Below are 20,094 nucleotides of genomic sequence, written 5' to 3'. Positions count from 1 at the left end.
GCTGAGAAACAGACTGAAACCAACACTGATGCCTCTTTATGACCTTCAAAAGCAAACGAAACCATAAACAACAACACTGATACCTTCTCTGTTGTCATTTTTGATGCCTCAAACCACTCTGAGGGGGTAGGTGTCAGACCACATGATTGACATTTGGATTTATAAACACCCTTTTTCTGCTGTTTTCATGGCAAATAATCACATTGAGTGATAAATCTGGCTGATTAAAGACAGCAGAGGGGTATACTACGAAGCGAGTTCAGCATATCCGAGATATCCTCTCCTGATCCGGCTTCACTGAACCTGACAAAGGAGATCGTGCTAAACTGTCACACGAAGCTGGTTATCAATGTTGAGTCAATCCAGAATTTCCCCGAGCACGTGCAGAGAAGGCCATGTGACCAATCACAGGCACGGACAGTCTGCCGTCAGCACATCCACATGAATTTCAAACACTGCACTGATATTAGAAAAATATGAAGAAGTTAAACACATAATCCAGATTAACTTCAACACAGCTGTGTTTGAAACATGAAGAAAGAACTGAGAGATAAGACAAAAACTGTTTGAATACGCAAATTACGTCTTATTTCTCATCATTTAGTGCAGATATATCTGACTATAATAACTGTTTGTTCCCTGACCGTGATCTCTCTCTCTGATTGAATCTGGTGTCGTGTGTAAGTTTTAGACGTAATATTTCAGCTGCAGCCCTGACGGTATCAAACTGAGCACTGTGGTTAAAGGACTAATACAAATGAGAACATGATTCAAAGTGATAAGCACGCGCAGTTTTATATTTAATGTAGTAAAATAATTTCATCTGAATAATCTGACTTCAGACTCTGTTTAAGTATGATGTCAGGAAAGATAATCAATAACTGTCATCAGTATTTTATATTTAAAATCATACAGGTAGACAAAGTGTCCTGCCCGTCTCTTCTCCACTGCGGGCTTGACCGCAGTTCTCTCCCCTCCCCTCGCCAACAGCTCACAGAGCTCCGAGATCGAGTGAGCGGATTGGTCAGCGGGAGGAGTTTTCTCCAAACTGATCTCTGATCTTGAGCATAACCTTCTCCAGAGTAGGTTAGGAGTTCAGCATGAGTAACCATGGTTATCTACCCTGGTAAGGGGTGAACCACCTTCGTAGTACAGAAAATCCAGAGTTAACCCTGAAGTTACCTCGATAACCGCAAATCCGGCTTCGTAGTATACCCCTCAGGTGAGGTTTTTGTTGAAAACACTACTTTTGCATGTACAGAACAAGAGATAAGAGGTATCACTTTGTCCACAATGGGGTGCCAAAATTGATATAAATCAAAAGTTCCTCACAGCAGCTTTAAATGTTTCTACTAAATATGACAGAAAAGTCTTCATTTCTCTAGATATAAAAATGCTTGTGTGAAATATAGAATCACTGAGCAACCCTTTCAATCGGATTTCAAGCAAATGAATCTTATTTTTTGGTATTTTTTTTCTTCACATTGCATTTTCTTTACATTTATTTAGGAGGTTTTGATCATAAAAAAATCACATCCAAATGAGCTGATATTGCAGCAGAGATTTTCACAAAACACAAGTTCAGATAACACTTAAAATAACTTGTACTCCTTATTGTTGTAAAATTTAAAACACCTGAGCAATCCGCTTATGAAGCATGTCATCTGATCTAAAGCTTACTGTAAGAGGTTAATGATTTGATCAATTGTCTTATGCACTATTTAATCTTCAGGTAATAACTGCATAGAGAAAGCACGTTTTTTTCTTTTAAAAAAACAAAAAAGCTTACCAAAGTTTACTATATAATGACATATTTATTTTACACTACTGCAGCAGCTGCCTTCATCGGCAAACATTAAGTGTACAAAAAGGAATCTAGTGCTAGTACTTTAAGTTACAGGACGTCAGGAGACAGTGAAGTGCACATTGACAGTAGATGGGTGTCACATGGCTTCTGGTGCTGCTCGTGGCTCAGATCTGAGAAGACTCCAACCACAGGGAGGAGCTCTTGACTCGAGGCTGCTCAGAGTCCAGCTTCAGCAGCGCTGTCACAGCGCCCTCTATCTTTGACATCCACACTCTCTGAAAAAGGACACATGAAGAGGTTTAGGAATTGAAGTATCACATTTAGCAGTCGATCTTTTAAGAGGAATGCTCAGATGGTTCTGATGTACTGTTTGTGGAGTGGGTTGATGTGGGTCATCAGTACAGCTGTGCAGCAACTTTAGATGTATATATAGTGAAATCAGAAACATTTGTTTTATCATTTAGAAATCCATACACCCATCTGTATGTAGGTTGTGATCAGTGCTTGCTGACTTAAGACAGCATGCCTTTTGGAACCAGAGAAGTCCATGGTTGAAGTGAACTACCTTTGCAGCCTCTGAGGCAGCTTGCAGGATGAAAGCTCCGATACACTGCTGGTAGCGATTCTGGTGCATGATGATGAATGAGTGAGGGAGCCCTGATGCTGAGAAAGAAGTGAAGAAAATGAACAAACATTACTGGCTGCAAACATTGACACCAATTATGTTAAAGAATCCTAAATGTCAGGATAAAAACACATTCATTACTTAAAAAAGTCTGTTAATTACAGTTGTATTTGACCTTAAATAAACAGACCAAACTGTGTTGCTTCTTATAAATATGTTAAGCACTTTAAACCAAATTACTTGAGGCATTGAGTTGGTCAATGTTCTTGAGCTGGAGTCGGTCCAGAGACACAGGCTGGTCCAGAACAGTAAATGTGGATCCCTCCTTCAGCAGCTGGTCCAGCTCCGGGTTCTGCGGAGGCCTCAGAGGATTCTGCTCTGGACCGATAGACCGCTACATAAGAAGACATGAACCAAAATGAACAATCTATGAAGTAAAGTGCTACAACAGCACTTCATTTGTCCAATGGCACCGCATTTATGTACCTTCTTGTTTCTCTTTATCTTTGTGATCAGCAAGAATTCGTCAAACAGGAACAGATAGACGTCAATCAGCTTCGTGTTCTCAATGAGCACCAGCTTCCCTTCATGCAGCAGACTTCTGTGCGAGATGAGATTCTCCAGAGTGACGGCCTTTAATAGATGTTTCAGATTCTGACGGAGAGACGGACATTCAGAAACACATTTTCAACTTTTGACATGTAAAGTGAAACTTAAAGATCCTAGTTTCTGATACCAAAGTTACAGCTAATGACACGCCGCAGTGAAAGAATGTGAACACTCTCAGACAGTTTGTTTTGCCTTCAGGATATCTGATTTCACGTCTAGATAAATGATTGCATCTTCTTATCAGCACACTGAAGGTATCAGAGGATGACATTCTGGTGCATAAACAAAAAATCCCAAAGACACAAACATTTTAAGAACATAGAGGCACATAAAAGGACTGACCTCAGGAACGAAGGCACGCTTGTCTCTCTCCCACACAGGAAGCCACACCAGAGCATCTCTCAGCTGTTTCACCTTCTGGTAGTTGTCGAGCCACTTCACCTTTCCTTCTAAATCACCTGGAAACAGAGAGCTATTGAGTCAATAACAAACCTGCCTGTGATGTTGGGCTAAAAATACTTGTACTTCACAGATTTAGGATCAAACTAAATGGAGTCATCATGTGTTTAAGTCCTGTTAATAACTCCTTTCATTCTTAATGACAGTGTTGCAACATAAATAATGAAGCTCCACTTTGTTATCTGATTGTGTTTTGTTGTACAGTCATGGTTTCTGCCTAACTAGGGTGTGACCATATCGTGACAGATTGCAGCACACTCAGCTGTTACAGTCAATTTTCCCCCACACCCAAAGGACATTAGCCTTGACATCACAGCCGTGTTACAATCCTCCCCGTCATCCGTGCAGCTCTGCCACACCTTTATAATGGTTATGGGAAAGTGTGTGGTTAAAGATTTGTGAGCCTATGCTGTTTGGATTTGTGTGTTTAATACAACAGAGTGACATTGAAGCACAGTGCTGCAGCACATTTCCCACAGCCTGTCCCTCTAGTTACAGAGTAAACCCACACAACAGGTCTGCAGGCAGAGGCATGCGGTGCAGGATAAATGGTCATGGCTGCTGGCAGCTGTCCAAGACTAGCAGCATGCTCGCTCATGAGGACACATAGGGTCTGTTTGTGTTGACAGATATCACCTTACTCACACCTGCTTACCATGCATCTTGTATCTTGATATGTTTATAAAGCACCTGCTGACAAACGCCTCAATCAGGCTACACTTGAGTCATCACTAGTAGAATGAAACTCTGGGGAATCTAGAGCTCATCATTAAGACAGTGTCATCATTTTCAGGTTTTGAAGAACATTTTGAATAAAAGTGAAGTTATTTTCTGTGATTTACATCACTCACATATAGAGGTGTCCACTTGCTCGGCTATAACCTGCAGGCCTCTGGTCTCGTCCTCCGCCTGGCATCTCTTTGCAATATTCCTCAACAACAGCGGGTATCGGGTTAGCCTCTGCAACGGCGCCACTAGCAAGTCCCGTAGTTGCAGCCTCCTGCACTGTTCGTTCCTCTCACACCACTGGGTAGAAAAAAAAGAGGGAGAAAAAGCCAGGACAGGGTGAGAGGAGGAAAAAGAAGGGGGTCAAAGGGGTGAAAAAGCTCATCATGGGGATTGTTAGAGAAGAGGGGGGGGTGGGCCGAGAGGAGCGAGTGCAGAGGAACAAGATGTACGAAGAAAACACGATAGAAGCACAAACTAATACATGACAGGGAGGGTTACACGAGGCGATGAACAGGAAGGTTACACTGGGGACTCATGGTGCAGTTCATCTATATGTGACAGTGAATTAAGGATAAATGTTGCTGTGTGTCCGCTCCTAAACTTGGCACTCTCTGCCTACTGCATTGTAAAGGTACAAAGTGCCACCACTCAAACTTCTTTCAGGGAACTCCCTCCTGTACCTTCACGTAGGATCCAAAGTCCTCTCGAGGCTTCAGGCTGTCCAGATAAAGTAGAGCCGTGGAGTAGTTAAGGCAGTACTTCTGAAGACAGTGGCATACGCTCTCCTGAAAAGCCTGCCAACAGAGAGGAGTGGTAAACAAACACTAGTGAGAAGACTGCTGGGTTACACAGGCCATCAAACTGCAGATAAACTGCTCTTAAAAAAGACAAGAAGAAGAAAATCTTTTATACAAGTACAAGACACTGGAACATGGAAGGGATAGTCCTTGCTGAATTAAACACACTGTGCTGTGAATTGATCCAGTTCTGCCTCATATCCTAATGTGAACACATATAGAGCATTCACTGACAACAGCTTGGTGAAATATTTCTTCAGTCTGCAATTTCTTATCTGTCATGTTCTACAACCAAGCTAATAACTGAGCATAGACTGCAGTCAGAGTCAGCTTGTGTCCCTCGCTTGCCTTGCTCAGCAGCTCCAGCAGGGTGGGCCCGCCACCCTCACTGATCTCCAACATGTCCTTGATGACACGCAGGAGGTTGTTCAGGAAACCAAAGCTCACCTGTGGCAGAAAAAAAATACTCAGTGTCAAATGTCAGCAAACAACAAGGAAACGCTCCACTCAGTCCCTGTCAGTGTGTTAACAATAGAAGTTACGTAAAGTGGAGAGTGAGAGCTGTCCACTTAACATGAGGCGTTTTTTACCTCCTGTTTGCAATGAACAGCTGTCAGATTTTTGTGTATGTTGCTTTTAGGATTCAAACTTTTTTGATTGAATAAGTTTTTTTGTGTGTTTAATTTTGATAATGTGACCCACTCTAACTTTTGTCATTTTGTTTTTTGTTCGTGGTCTTTTACTCGTTGCGTTTTGCTTCTCCAGGTTAGATTAACTTTAAATTGATAAATCATGAGTTGTCAATTTCCTGACATAGGGCTGCTTCATTTTTCTCTTTTATCTTTAATTGATGCCCCTCAACAATGTAATACTACTGTTTGTTGTTTGTGATCATACACATAAACATCCCAAACTAGACCTCATGCTAACTATTTGCATCGGGGCTCACCAGGCAGAGCTCGTTGAGGTTTGCAAACAGCCTCCATGAGTCGACATCAGTCAGGCAGCTGCTCATCTGCAGGTTTGTGAGCGTAGACAAAAACACCTGAAAGTCACAAGAAGTCAGAGAGAGGACAGGCACAGGCTATCTGCTGTAGCAGCAATGAATTTCAAATCCACTGCTGTAAAGAATGGAAAACCCAAAGAGACTTTCACATGAACCTCACTCACAGGAATTCATAGATAGGACTAAAAAGGAGAAACACAAAGCTTCAGGTGTAGAGTTTCATTAGGGTTTGGTCTGTTTATTTGTGGTCCTGTGTGTGTTTCCATGTGCTTGAGTATTGTATGTCTTGTATGGACGCTCACCTCTTTGAGCACCATGAGCTGATCCAGGAAGTAGACACACTCGCTGGTGAAAAGTTCCCAGATGGCTTCCTGTCTCTTAAAGCCCTGAGGGTCGGAGCTGAAGCTCACCTGGGAAGACTGGTCCCGCAGGAACTCTGCCAGAGAGAAGTCCTTAACACAGAGAGGGGACAAGAAGAAAAAAAGAAACAACAACTTTCAAGAAAGACCAAAACAAATAAATTATACTTTCATTTACAGCCCAGCATGCAAACTATTCGTTCTGTTGCTGTGAAGTTTCCACCACTATCCTGACACTCACATCAGTGTTTGTTTATATACGTGTGGGTTCGACCTGACTGGTTTCTGCCTCGAATTTCTGGTTCTTTCACAACTTGTGTCGTTCCTACATGGCAGGATCTTCCCTCTGACAGCCTTCCTGTAATTCCTGAGTCACTTGTTAAACACTCAACTCTGTTTGGTTAGGAAATCTGGATCTCTTAGTTGTCTGAACTCTGACTTTGCATGGATTAGAGGCCACTGCAGAACCACCACAGTGATTTACAAAACAAACAGCCTGGTTTTCTGCTGACTGTGTTCCTTACCTTAAACCTCTGGAGGTCTGGGTTTCTCCATTCTGCAATCTGAGACGTTGAGAGATACTTGTCAACATCTGACGCTGTGCACACCGGCGCCTTCCCTTTGGTCTGACAGAAAGAGGAGGAGATGCACATTTTCAGGCAGATAGTAAAAAAACGACTTTAAGTGATGGATGAGTGTTGAGCCCACTGAGGAGGAATTTAACCCTCTTCATATGATCTAACTAACCTAACAAGTTTGGCTCAGGTTTTAAGTGTTGACAACTTAGAAAAAATGTGGTCCAAGAGGCAAAGAGGAACCACTTTGAGCTGCTTCAAGGGTCAGACAACAATGTCCAAACAAATGCCCTACTCGAATAAAAGCACTTCAAAGCAAAAGACAAGCACAATGTCAGCACCAGCTCTACACCACAACAACAGACAAACACACATACCGTGCTGCGCCTTGAAAAGGGCCACTTTGACTTCTTGGTATCTGTGAAACCCCAAACAAAACATAAACTTAAGAAAACAATGCCAGAAAAATGTAACAATGTTGAATTCAAGGACTTAAGAACTTAGTAGAAATCAATCTACCCCTGCAAATATAAAAGAACCAATTAAGTGCAAAGTGGCACTCAAACGGTGTGTGTTCAGCCTTTTATCTTTCGGATAATAGTTGTGGTTTTGTGCCTCAAACACACACACTGATGATGAGCATCCTTTGAAGCACAAAGACACAGTGGATAACTGATCGACCTCTGGGGAAGCCTTCCAACCTGAGGCCAGAAACTGTGCTGCAGTGCTGTCTCCTTTAATCTGCAATTAACTTCAAAAAGGCCCATGCAGCACAAAGTGTCTTTTCAGAATATCAACACGAACACATTTGATGGGAATAATTGTATTTGCATCTTGGATTAAAACTGAATTGAGAGCAGAATCCAAGATTCCCAGGTAAAATGATGTTTCACGGCTTGATTTGATTATGTGGAAAGCTCCTTTAAGAGCAGAATATGTACGAATGAGTGAAATGTGGGACAATTTGGTGAAACTGAATTTATCTTTGAGTTTCAGACATTTGAGCTTTAGAATTAAGCAGAAAAAAACTTTGCAAGTGTGAAAGAAATGTATTCAGGGTGTGTTTATGTTAACCCAACTCACTCTCCTGTCCATATAGAGGTCAAAGGTCAACAAAAAGATTGTCAATCATTTTAAAAGAATAGGCAAGTGGTGTTGATGACAACGTTTAAGGCAATTATACAGCCAAACATGACAGCTCCTCCAAACTGATTTACCAACAGCCAATGTAGAAGCATCACTTAAATAAGGGGCCAGACCACCGGCCCTCTGCTGGAACAGGTAGGGTTAAAACAGCTGTAACACATGTTACATTAAAAACTTGATGTAAAACATAACTTATAATTTTACCAGAGAAGTTTGATCCATTTAAAATGTCAGCTACTCCATTAGATACGAAAAGGTCTCCTGGTGAAACGTCCAATCCCGGCAGGCTGACCACCACAGAGCTCCGCCTCCTCTCCTGGAGCCTGAAGAAAAACAGAGAACAGGTGAATGTCTTCAGATGGTATCTAACCTTTCAAATCATTCTTGACATCAGTAAAAGGACTCAGAAGACATCCCAGTTTCACTGCCATGACTATTGTAGATGTAAAACAGCACACAGAGAATAGACTTTGTGCAAGCCACAGGAAATAACTGAATTACTTTTGTCATTTTACATGGCTGACATGCCTCTGAAATACCATCTACATTGTGCAGCAGATTGGGATTAACATGAGCATCAGAAATTAGAAAGGCTAAGTGTACTGTGCCTGGATTATGCGTGGATAGATGCTTATTAATGGATCACCCTACGTGAGTAAGAAGGGGAGCTGTGTGTGTGTCACTTATAATCCTCTTGGTCTCCTTTGCACAGTTACTAACTGAGGCTTTGCTGCGGCTGGAAAAACACAGGCCTGCCTTTTCGCCTCAGGGTAAGCTCAAACAGCCACTGTGCTCAAGTGTTTTGACTTATCCTCTGCTGTTGTACTCCAGGGATTACTACTGGGACTAAAATGTACATTTGCGGATTGAAATTAAAGCCCAAAATCCTGATGACTGCAATTCTAACTGAACGTTTTGAAGAGCGCGGCCTCTTTAACCTTCCCTTTTGTTGTTGCAAGAATAAAAGATCCTGAACATTGTGAAACTTGATTGGTGACTTTCTGACTCAAACATCTCCATCCAACAATAACACACGGCTCCTCGTCATTTAGAAGAGCTGCAGCAGTCAGCAGAAATAAACTGCACAGCAACCAGACAGGCTGGTTTTGCTGAAGATAAGGTTCACTTTCAGCTCACTGACACTGATCGACAGCTGGTCAGTGACCTGTGTCAACATATTGTGCTTTCCCTCACTCATTACTCTAGAGTCTAGATTTAGAGAAAACAGCTAATTCAAACAAAAATATTATGGTTTTGGAGAAAATAATGACTTTATTTCGGGAAACACTTTCGGTTAGACCAAGGTTATCTGGACATGATCCGAACACAAGGAAGCCAGGCTAACAGACGAGGGCCAATGTTTCCCTTTATGATGATGAAACAATAAAGTGTAGCAGAAGTACCGTCAAGAGGAACAATGCTAGTCTGTTCTCTATCAAACATAGTGTGCTGTGTTAGAATGGATGAAGTTTCTTTCTTCATCTCACAGATTATAACTTCCCCTCAAACAGTAGCTGCATTGCTACTTCTGAGCTCACAACGTTGCACAAGCAGCAAACGGGACTAACTCGAATGCACATGTAGGCCACATGGCTGCAGGAACAACCTGTACAGTATAAGTTGGCCTATAACTGGTGTTTTTTTTTTCTTCTTTGCAGGGATACTTTTGTGAGACTGTGAAAGCACTAACTGTTCACCGCTCTTAGTGGTCGAGTCTGTGTTTCTCCTCGTAAACTGATACAACCCCATTTCACTTTCCTGATCAATGTATAGGCAGTCAGTGCTGAATCAACAGTAAAACAGACAATAGTCAGCTGCAGCACCTGAGCACTGTACAGGATCCGTTAGCTAATGGGATGGTATGAAAGGCCCGATTACTTCTCCAAACCAGGTCAGTGCCTCCTTGCAGCTCATTCCACAGCATCCTCACAAAGGCATCCTGTTGCTTTGTGAGTGCTCAGAAAGCTTCCTCTGTGTCCGCCTCTCTGCCACTGAGAGCACTTGTAAAAATGGGTGTTTTGTTCCTGCACAAGAGAAATAATGATGCCCCCAAAAACAAAACTGTCCTGACCAATGGCTCGCAGGGCCCGGTCACTGTAAGAGGCACAGTGCCAGGGTGTAATTACAGGGACAATAGCTGCCTAATTATCCAGTGAGGGGAAGAGCCCTGCAGCCCATTAGGAGGGGTGTGTGTGGCAGTAAGAGAAAGCCTTAATGAGGGTTTCTCTAGCCCATACATAACCATGGGGCTCTCAAAACTTAACTCGCCGTGCTGATGCTTTGCTAACAAAGACATGAAGGACAATAAATGCACAATGGGGCTCCTTAAAGCAAACATCCAATCCTACTCCCTGATGGCGTGGCACTCATAATGAATGCAGTGACATGCTCAGATTTTTGATTCAACATTTCTCAAACAGAAATTGTGAGGGAAATAAGAGATCCTCCTCTGTCGTAGTCAGGTGTGTTGGTTACGGGAAAAGTTTTACTGCATTCCTGATATGCAAAAATGTTCTGATAAACTTGGAAGTAGAAGTCGTGGGCACAGGGCAAACAGACAACATGCAAAACAGGCCAAAGTCCTCTTACCTGTTACGCTCCCTCTCCTGCAAAAATAGAAAATATGGCGTCAGTCAATGCAAAAAAATTGAGATTGTAAGCGCACTACATGTTACATGAAGAATTTGAGGCTATAAAGTGCCTCAAATTTAAGTTAATTGGATAATTCTACAAGCTAGACCTCCTCCTGCTAAAACTCTACTATATCACTTTCAAAGACACTCAAATCTGAATCAGTGTTTTAAGTGGCCGCTTGGACTCAAAAGACTCTGATATCTGAGGAGAATGTCAGGACTCTATTGAGAATGTGCTCGCTTGAATACCACAAGCTGATGAATAGATCTCCCCATTATCTTTTTCCATCGCTCACTGACCCCTCCATTATTGGGTGACTGCTGACTGCGGTGAGCGGGGGCCAGAGGAGAGCACTTCCCAGGGCTCTGTGGGTAGTGGGCTTGGTCGGAGCTGTCAGTGCATGTAACTGCTGATTCATTTGCTGTCAAAAGCTTGCATTGTAAGGGACCACCACAGGAGGCAAGACCGAATGAGGGAGCGAAGGTTTGGGCAAGGAAGGAATGTGTAACCTTTTAATTTATAGATCAAAAAATGCTCGCTAGACTACACAACATGATTTGATGTGATGTTTTTTAGAAGAAGTCTGCAGGCCACTGAAGAAAACAAGTGATTTATCTCTGATTGTGTGAGCAAAACCACAAAGAAATCCTGTAAAAACTCACCTTAACTTCACTTTCAGTTAATCCAAATACTTTCACACCAGTGGGATGAGCATTGTTACATTCTTGTCTTTTAGACGTACAATTGTCAAAAGTATTTGATCTATATGATCTGGTTCTCTGTCGGCCAGACAATGAGTTGGTCTGACAGATCTCTCCATCAAAGAGGGGGCTTGCTGCAAGAGGGGACCTAACTTTGTGTACTGGGGACAGGGGGCTTATGGAAGACTGTGAGATCCCAGAGGAAGGCTCCTCCCGAGTGCTACCCATCCTGACAGGGTCCCAGGGGTCCAAAAGGGGACGTCTGGTGCTCCTCATTCTTCTCAGGGTCGGTGAAGTGGAGATGCGCCCTGGGGCCTGCCGGTCAAACTGGAAGAAAGGTGCATCCAAGCGGTCAGGGTCCACCAGGGATGAGTGTCTGAGCTTGGAGTGTGTGCGTGTCAGGTCTATGTGCATTATGACCGGGTTGCTGGTCTGACTCTCCTTGTGCTCAAAAGTCTGTTCCCAGTCTGTTTGTGTCTGTGCATTTGCCACACCTGTTGGGATAACTTCATTTTCAGCCCACTCTATGTAGCTCCAGTCCAGCTTCTTCTCCACGTCCTGGTCTTTATCTTGTAGGATAACGTGCTTCAGTGCAGACATTGTAACCTCAAAGGCATTGTAGTGCAGGAAAGATCAGAAAACGTGCGATCGAATGGTCTAGTTGCTTTGTCTCCTCAGGGTTAAGGTCAGGTGATAATCCTTTTGCATTCCCACACTGTTCACCTCTCAGGCTTCTGGGGGAGGAGAGAAGAAAATGTATCAATACTTACAAAGAAAGTGAACAAACCTCCTAATCTCTAAGTAGCCTTCAATTAGTAAAGATCAGTTTTTTAAGCGTCTAATGACACGTGTGAGTCTGTAAAGGTGGGGGAGCAGGCAGAGAAGTCTATGGGGCAAATATGAAACAGCTCTACAGTGTACAGTTGCAGCATACTTTTTTCCATTTTAAGCCTTAACAATATAATGTGAGACAAAAGAACCAAAGGAAGCCACGCACCTTTTTTTTTCCCACATAGCCTATCCTGTCTGCGTCTATTGTCTGCGTCAATGAATGTACGCTCACAATGACTGATTCTCCTTTTCTAGTTGTCTGCTAAGATGCAACACTGGTTATAACAGCAACATGAGCTCAACTGTACGATGTATTCAAAGCCGCGGGAGCAGTGAACTCGTTACATCCACGAGGCCTCCTAAGAAGAGCCCATATATCGAGAGTTTACTGATTCACTGAACACACAATATCACCTGTGAACACGCGAGAAAGAAACTCATTAAAGTGTAATACGTCAGGTTCACTTACATTCACCGCTGCGTCGCGACGACTTGGACGGATGGTGGCAAAGTGCAGGGTGACACCGGGGTCAGTGCCGCTGCTGGTCGTGGTGGGAAGGAGAGGATTGAGCAGGTTCAGATGGAGAAAGTCCACGGTGGGTGGAAAGACGGGATCGAGATCTTCTAACACGAGGAGCGCGAGAGGGAAACAGGTCGGTGTTGGTGCTGAGAGAAGGAGGGGACCGAGAGACTGTACCACGCTCGTGGAAAGGTGCGACTGCTTCACTGCTTGCATGGGAACGTCAGCGTCTCTCTCTCTCTCTCTCTCTCTCTCTCTCTCTCTCTCTCTCTCTCACACACACACAAACACACACACACACACACACACACACAAACAAACACTGCACAGAACCAGGGGCGTCGTAGTGGGGGCAAAAGTGGGAATGACTACCTTGTAGTAGTGGGCGTATCGATTCTGTGGGATAGCTATATCGATTCTGACACACTTGAGTATCATGTACTCGAATAAGATATTAATACTAATTAATAAATGTGAAATAAAAGCGCATGTGTCACTTCTAATTCTTTTAGGGTAACTTACTTCAAAGATTTGTACCGAAGAGGCTTTTTTAAGCTCTCCACTCAGATAATTTTAAAAAAGCATGTTCATTATTTATGTTTTTCATAATGTATTTCATTCTTTTAAAAAAGGCCACCAAAGGACTGGCATATTAAAGTTATTAAATGAACAGTATTTGTCATTGGAATTGTTTTTCAAGTGTTGAATATGTGTATGCCCAGCACTACTACCAAGGGCCCAAGTGGGGAGGGGGGCCCTTAATGGACCTGAAATGAAATGTGTTTTATGTTGTTATAACAGCAATAAGATAACTAAAGTTGTCTGAATAAATAAACAAACAATCAGAATTCCTTTGTGGAATTTCGTCATTTTTCATCAATTGTCATTTTTTCATAACATCAAGTGTGGCTGAATCTGATTGAAAGTAAACTGTAGGTTTTTAGAGTTTTATTTTACTTCATGGGGTTAGATTATACCAAATAATTCTCCCTTGTGGTTATTCAACAAGTCACTTGGCTTCAATAAATCTTTGTTAAAGAGGTGGACAGTCTGAAGGTCAATATTGTGTTACATTTGGAGAACTTGTAAAAAAAATTATAATATTGATATGTAGCTTAGATTTGAGTCAGTTAACCAGGATAGTTTTCAGAATATATTTTTGTTTAATGCAAATAAACCAGTATTATAGCAGCAATGTTATATTTTGTAGAGTTGGCTGCTGTGATGGGGACCACTGACATATCTTTTCAGGGGGCCCAGAATTCCTGGCGACACCTCTGCACAGAACACACAAAGAATGAGTGGGTTATAAAGGCTAAACTGTTTAAATCAATATTTGTCATTTTACTTCATGGGTGGATCTAACTACTTATATTAAGTTATGACACGTATATAAAGATACAAAGTTTAGACAATTATTCTTATAACTTGTCTTCTTATAACGTATAAGTACACAATGTACTGTTGACATAGAGTATAGTGTAATAGGCCATAGTGGAAGAAGCACGAAATTTGCTTAAACATTTAATTAACTCTTGCAAGTGAACGTGCCACAATAAAATATGCTGAAAGTGGTACAAGTATTAATTCATGAGTTGATCAAGCAGAATAGCCCCTTTAATTCATTTGAAGTGCTTCACGTGAATCTAGTTTAATCTAAAGGCTTTAAATACACTATATTGTATCTGTTGTTGAAGTTTTGATGGAGTAATAGCACTTGTCATAAACCTCTGAAATCTGTTGGAGCAAAATACAGAGTAGGATAAACACAAGAGAATAAGTACCTCAGCTTATAGTTAAGAACAAAGACTTAATAATTGTACTGAAATCATAGTCTTTACTGTCAAATCAATACGTTTTTCATCCATCTAATTTAAGGGTTAAATCTTTTGGGTCATGCCAGTAAAACTAGTTTTGATTTTAATGTTTGAAACAATAAACAGGGATTATATGAGTTGGAGTAGGCCTACTGGCACCCACTTTGTCTGTATCAAATGACTACACCGCATATCAAAGCTGTAAACTTACTTCCTCAAAAGACATGGATCAGTTTGTGTGTCAACATTAAATAATTTTACAGCATGTAAAGGTCACTAGCTAATAATCATGACGCAGCAGTAACACACCTTCTAGAAACTTCTGGGTTTTTTCTGATTCATAAGTGAATCATCCATTAACAATCCCGCCTTCTACTCCCGCCATTATTTTCTCTTTATGTGTTTGTATCTTTTGTATTTTTAAAACATTTGGTCTCATTTTCAGGGCTTCCATTGCTGAAAACTGATGGTGGTTTTTAAATATGTGCCACTGTGTCCACACCTGCAGACTGTGTTCACGCCTGAGCTGTTGACACCTGCATGAAAGAGGCTTTTCTACTCCATTTGTTTGTGTTAAATACAAAGTCAGGAAAATTACCATTGAGATACCACTGGTTTGTTCTGGAAAGTAAACACGAGAGGGCGTTAAAGCTCAGAAAATGGGATAGCATTCATGACTGTGCAGTTGAAGCTGACCCCTGTAAAACTTGTTCTCTTGTGCCCCCTGGTGGATTGCAGTAGATTCTACATTGAAATATCCAGAACCCCATCTTATATCTTTATTTCTATGACTATATCGGTGCTAGAGAAGGCCTTTTATAGTATCCTTTGTCACCTATAGTTTTCCAGAGAGACATCTGCTAAGATAAGAATATTACTTGTAACTCTATAGTCGCTCCACCTTTATTATTATAAGCCTCATATATTTTGATATCATCAATGTTATGGTTTTTGTTGTCTATGTTTATATGTATTCAGCCTGCCCATGTTCAGAACTGTCTTTCTATATTAAGTTAAGTCTAGATCTGGCTTTCATGTAAAACTCTGATGGATTTGTTTGTAATATTTGGAGAAACTTAAAACCAAAGTCAAAATAACTTAGTATCAAAACTGAAAGTTTAATTCCTGCAGAAAACCACTCAACACATATGTTGAGTTTCTGTTAGTGTCACTTCACCGCAGGGGCGAATACAACAAAAAAGGGCCACATCCTTTCAAACCCCTGGTACTTAAAGTTTAGGGTGAATTTAAATGTATTGACGGAGGAATAACAAGGGGTCCTCTCCCAGAACATTATGACCTGCTAACGCTTAATTCCCTGCATTCTGGTGAAAATTTATGTGACCATTTGTGCTGGAAATTGAATTATGAAAACAATTGATTTATTTCTATATTATTGATAATAGTATATAATTAACATAACACAACATTATTAACTACAAGGGCATCCAGAGGGAACTTTTCAAGGTTTTATACATCTGAGGGGCATCCAGAGGGCACTGTTTTTTTACACTTTATACATTTGAGGGGCTGTCAGAGGTCACTTATTTATGTTTTATACATTCAAGAGGCATTCAGAGGTCACTTTTTTGTGTAATGCATTTTAGGGGCATCCAGAAGGAACTTCTTAATGTTGGCATAGAGGACACTTTTCATGAATTTTTCACTGAAAAGGCTCCAGGGAAGCCAATTTTTAATGTTTTATCTACTATGAAATCCTAAAGAGACATGATCTCCCCGCCACCCCTGAGTAGACTGGTGAAATTGATGTATGCACTTTATCAGTTTACATTATGGCTTCTAGCAGATCTCCAAATGGCCACAAGATAGGCTATATCTCAGGAGTGAGGAGATAGTTTATGGTTTGAGAGCCAATTAAAAAAAACAGTTTCGACACATCAATTTTGCTTTACTCTATCTAGCATGTTCAGTGTGATGGGGGAAACCCACCTTTAAAAGATATAGAGTCGTAAGGCTTATCATCATATTTAAAAAAATAAAAAGAAAGATTAAACTGAGCACATTCATTTCCATTATATTAACAGTACAATCCTGCAGCTGCATATCCTTTGTGATGTAACTTTACTCCCAAAGTTTTAAGGGGAAGGCTTCATTTTCTGTAGGGCCTGCAGCTTGTGATTGAAAATAAAACCATGTCATTGACGGAACTGGCTTTGGGCCCTGACAGCAGCAGTCTCCTCCCCCTGAAGGGGATGTGAAGAAGAGCACCCTCCGGTCTGTCTGACATACAGGAAGAAGTTGAATAAGTCTCAAAACACTGCGCTTTCTTCAAAAATCGTCTCCAGTTTTTGTACTTTTTCGCTTGCATTACCCTGCATCGACTTTTTGAAATGTAGATCTAGCAGAATGAATCTGAGGACTGCTGTTAAACTGGACCCGCTGTGTTAACGCGTGGATTTCTTCACGAGCAGGGGAGTATCTGTCGTTCATAAATGGAAAACCAGGACTGACCTACAAACAGGGTGAAACATGTCCGAGCACCGATCTAGTTTTCTTCACATTGGAGACATCGTGTCTCTGTACGCGGAAGGCTCGGTGAATGGCTTCATCAGTACTTTGGGGTAAGTTCCTCCTGCCTGCCTCTCACTTTCTACCAACTGGGTGACCTCATATGAAGTAATCCTCATAAATTACTACTTCCACTTTACACCCGACTCCACATTACCCTCCCTTCATCTGTATGTGCACACTACAAATTGCTGGAGTCAAAAGTGAGTGCTGGTTGTGGTAAGGGCCTGTCAGCGCGCAAAATGCTGCTTCTTAGGAAATTTCCTCACGTTTACGCAAATGTAACAGGAATGCAAAGCAGCGTGCTCAGCCAGGTACACAAGTGCTGGTGCTGGTTACACGAATATTTTCCCCTTTGGTCTTCAATATCAGGTTCGGGGTCCGAGAAGGTGACATCAGAGGGTTTCAGTCCCCCTCCATTGGCAAAACAAGGAAGGACTTTCACTGGGTTTGCATTCATTTGAAGAGACAGAAGTTGAGAGGGTGTGATCATAGACTATACAGTGTCATCAATTTTTATGCTGCAGGCGTTTTTAGATATTTACCACTATCATTCAGCCTTTACAGACATTTTGATTACATCTGTATGTGACCACTGCCTGCCCCTTTAGTCTTTTAAAACAATTCCACCTTGTGCACGCCTGTGGAGGAGCCAAACACACACAGATCTGAGCCACATGTTGATTGGAAGGAGCATGATTTGGAGTTTCCTGCCAGATTCAGTCATCAGATGTCATTTAATGCAAGGAACACTCTAAAAAGTCACAAGATAGATCTCACAGATCACAAGATGAATGATAAGAAAGGAAAGAAGAATGAATCTCTTGATTTTATTGATATGTGTCTGCCTGTCTGTTACATACTCCTTAGGTGTTAGAACAATCAAGTGAAAGTAGAACTTGATTTGTAAGGAGACAAGTGTAATGAGAAGTTTTTTTAATTTTAATTTGTGTTATTTTAAGTCAGTCTGACTCCATATTTAAGTTTGTGTACAGATGAGATTGACACTGATACACTGTGTAGTTATCCAAACAGGAGTGCAGATAGAAGCCACGAGCAGTTTGTCTGTGAGCTGAAAGCATCATTGTCAGGTGAAATACCTTGCTGGTTCCGGGTGCACTCTGGCCTCTGAGCCTGCAGAACGAGCGTGGAATGATCGGCTGGCCCTGAGGAATGAGACTGCCCCACCTACCTTTTCTCCCTTTTTTTTTCACCCTCGGTCTCTCACTCTCTCTCATTCCTTTTAACTCCTCTTACAAACAGCAACTTCCAGAAAAGCTCTAACACCTTGGGCTGCGGAGGATCAAAATACAACATTCTCTCATACCTTGACGTACAAACTCAGATAATGCATCATAACAGAGCTCACCAAGGCCTGAGGAGAGCTGCAGGATCTTAAGCAAAGACCCTGCAGGAACTTCCCACCAAGTGTAACCTCAACTATCCAGGGCTTCTCATGCCTGTGATTGCTTATGAATACACTTCCATGCACACCTTACATTGCACACATTCAAAAATTCGAATGGCTTTAAGGTGTCATATAGTGTCATTTGGCTGATGCATGTCTCAAGTGAAAATCGACCTTGTGTTTGTCATAGTAATCGTGAAACATCTTCCTGGACCTTAAGTGCATAGATAAGATATAAGAGTAATTATGAGACGGAATAACTGTATCTATAATGTAAGTGTTTTCATGTGATTATTTTCCAATTTAGATAATGACAGGATCCATTAACGGGGACGTGTATGACTCAGTGAGATTACTTTGCTGCTTTTCCAGCAGGCTCAAACATGCAAAACCAGAGACTAGTTGTAAAATCTTTCTCACATTTCCACTTTTCTCACACGAGTCACACCTTTTGATTTTTCATAAAAGCATATATGAGAGGTTTCATGCCTGACTTGCTGCTCTGCATTTAATTGTGCGTTTTTCTGTGTTGTTTTCTCAGTTTGCTTAACACAAGCTAAAATTAGCCTTTCTGCTTCCAGCCTGTCACATTTATCATGGGTTCATGTTTAACTCTGTCACAGAGCAAACTCCTGCTCTGCCTGTGAGTGTCAGCCTCTGTGTGAACTCCAGCCTGGCTTCATGAGGCCTTTAAGGTTACTTATTTATGAGCATGAGGGACTTTTCCAGAGCGCCTTCCTGTTTACCCATTTAGCACTTAATTCTGCTTCCTGCTGGCCTCTATTGTTTCTAATTTAGATGTAATCCTGATACAGAGTTGAAGGGAACAGCACAGGCATTGGATTGAAAGTGATCAGCTGCTGTGACATTAATAGGAAATGGCTGAGCTCACTTCTTCTGGGCTGCCAGCTTTGTATGAATTGGAGGAATTGTGCTTTGCATTATGTTTTTCCTCAGTGGACGGGATGAATGGACGTGCTTGTCCACCTCGGCCTTCACTGCAAATGGGATAAAGAGAAAGGGATGATATGGAGACTTGCATGTAGCCAGTCACAGCTGGTGTTGCAGAAGGGTTTCAGCTGGTTAGAGTTGAGGCATTTCTTTGTTTTAAAGCCATCTGTGATTCAAGAACTAACAAAGCACACAAAAACGTGTTCCCAACAACACCTGTAATAAAACACTGTGGCCACTGTGACCTTTGCCCTCAGAAAACTGGTTTTAATGCATAAGTTAGACCTGCTTCCTTACGTAAGTGTACTTTTACATTAATTAGCCTAACTTGCTCTCTCAGTTATGGTGTGGTCAGCATAAACCATGTCTTGACTCAACTAATCCGACTTCCTAATGGAGGATTAGAGTTTTTTTAGACTAAATAAAGTCTTTCCAAACATTCAAAGGAGGTGCAATGTCGATCAATGTATTATTTGGTCAGTCTAAAGCAAAGCCAACTGGATAAACACGGATATACAGTCAGGATAAACAGATTTGGTTATTGGCAATAAATCACGTTCATGTATTGCCAATACCTTTAACTGTGGCCCA

General features: G+C 41.6%; 2 protein-coding genes across 6 annotated transcripts in view; one reads left to right on the top strand and one right to left on the bottom strand.

Annotated features, from left to right (window-relative positions):
• Positions 1-1,794: 1,794 nt before the first annotated feature.
• plekhg7 (pleckstrin homology domain containing, family G (with RhoGef domain) member 7) lies at positions 1,795-18,305 on the bottom strand. 2 transcript variants are annotated; one of them, XM_034685287.1, is made up of 16 exons: positions 18,245-18,305; positions 11,409-12,181; positions 10,702-10,718; positions 8,317-8,435; positions 7,344-7,384; positions 6,916-7,017; positions 6,335-6,484; positions 5,976-6,071; positions 5,375-5,473; positions 4,910-5,023; positions 4,352-4,526; positions 3,384-3,499; positions 2,919-3,086; positions 2,673-2,826; positions 2,373-2,470; positions 1,795-2,082 (listed from the first exon to the last, which is right to left on the bottom strand). In XM_034685287.1, exons 2-16 carry the CDS (start codon positions 12,045-12,047, stop codon positions 1,972-1,974), a joined length of 2,199 nt encoding a protein of 732 aa, XP_034541178.1. In that variant the 5' UTR covers positions 12,048-12,181; positions 18,245-18,305; the 3' UTR covers positions 1,795-1,971. The 2 variants fall into 2 exon arrangements, with proteins under 2 accessions (XP_034541178.1, XP_034541177.1); XM_034685286.1 differs by lacking the exon at positions 18,245-18,305 and adding an exon at positions 12,748-13,159.
• Positions 16,814-20,094, top strand: part of itpr2 (inositol 1,4,5-trisphosphate receptor, type 2) — a 71,684-nt gene continuing 68,403 nt past the window's right edge. For all 4 annotated transcript variants that reach the window (XM_034685284.1, XM_034685282.1, XM_034685283.1 and 1 more), the window contains exon 1: positions 16,814-17,197. In XM_034685284.1, coding sequence (XP_034541175.1) covers positions 17,106-17,197 — 92 coding nt within the window. In that variant the 5' untranslated portion in view covers positions 16,814-17,105. The remainder of the gene's footprint in view (positions 17,198-20,094) is intronic.

The sequence above is a fragment of the Notolabrus celidotus genome, chromosome 6 (assembly GCF_009762535.1).
Source record: "Notolabrus celidotus isolate fNotCel1 chromosome 6, fNotCel1.pri, whole genome shotgun sequence".
NCBI classification, from domain to species: domain Eukaryota; kingdom Metazoa; phylum Chordata; class Actinopteri; order Labriformes; family Labridae; genus Notolabrus; species Notolabrus celidotus.
The sequence above is the reverse complement of the archived record's forward strand: the minus strand, read 5'-3'. Positions and strand labels throughout refer to the sequence as shown.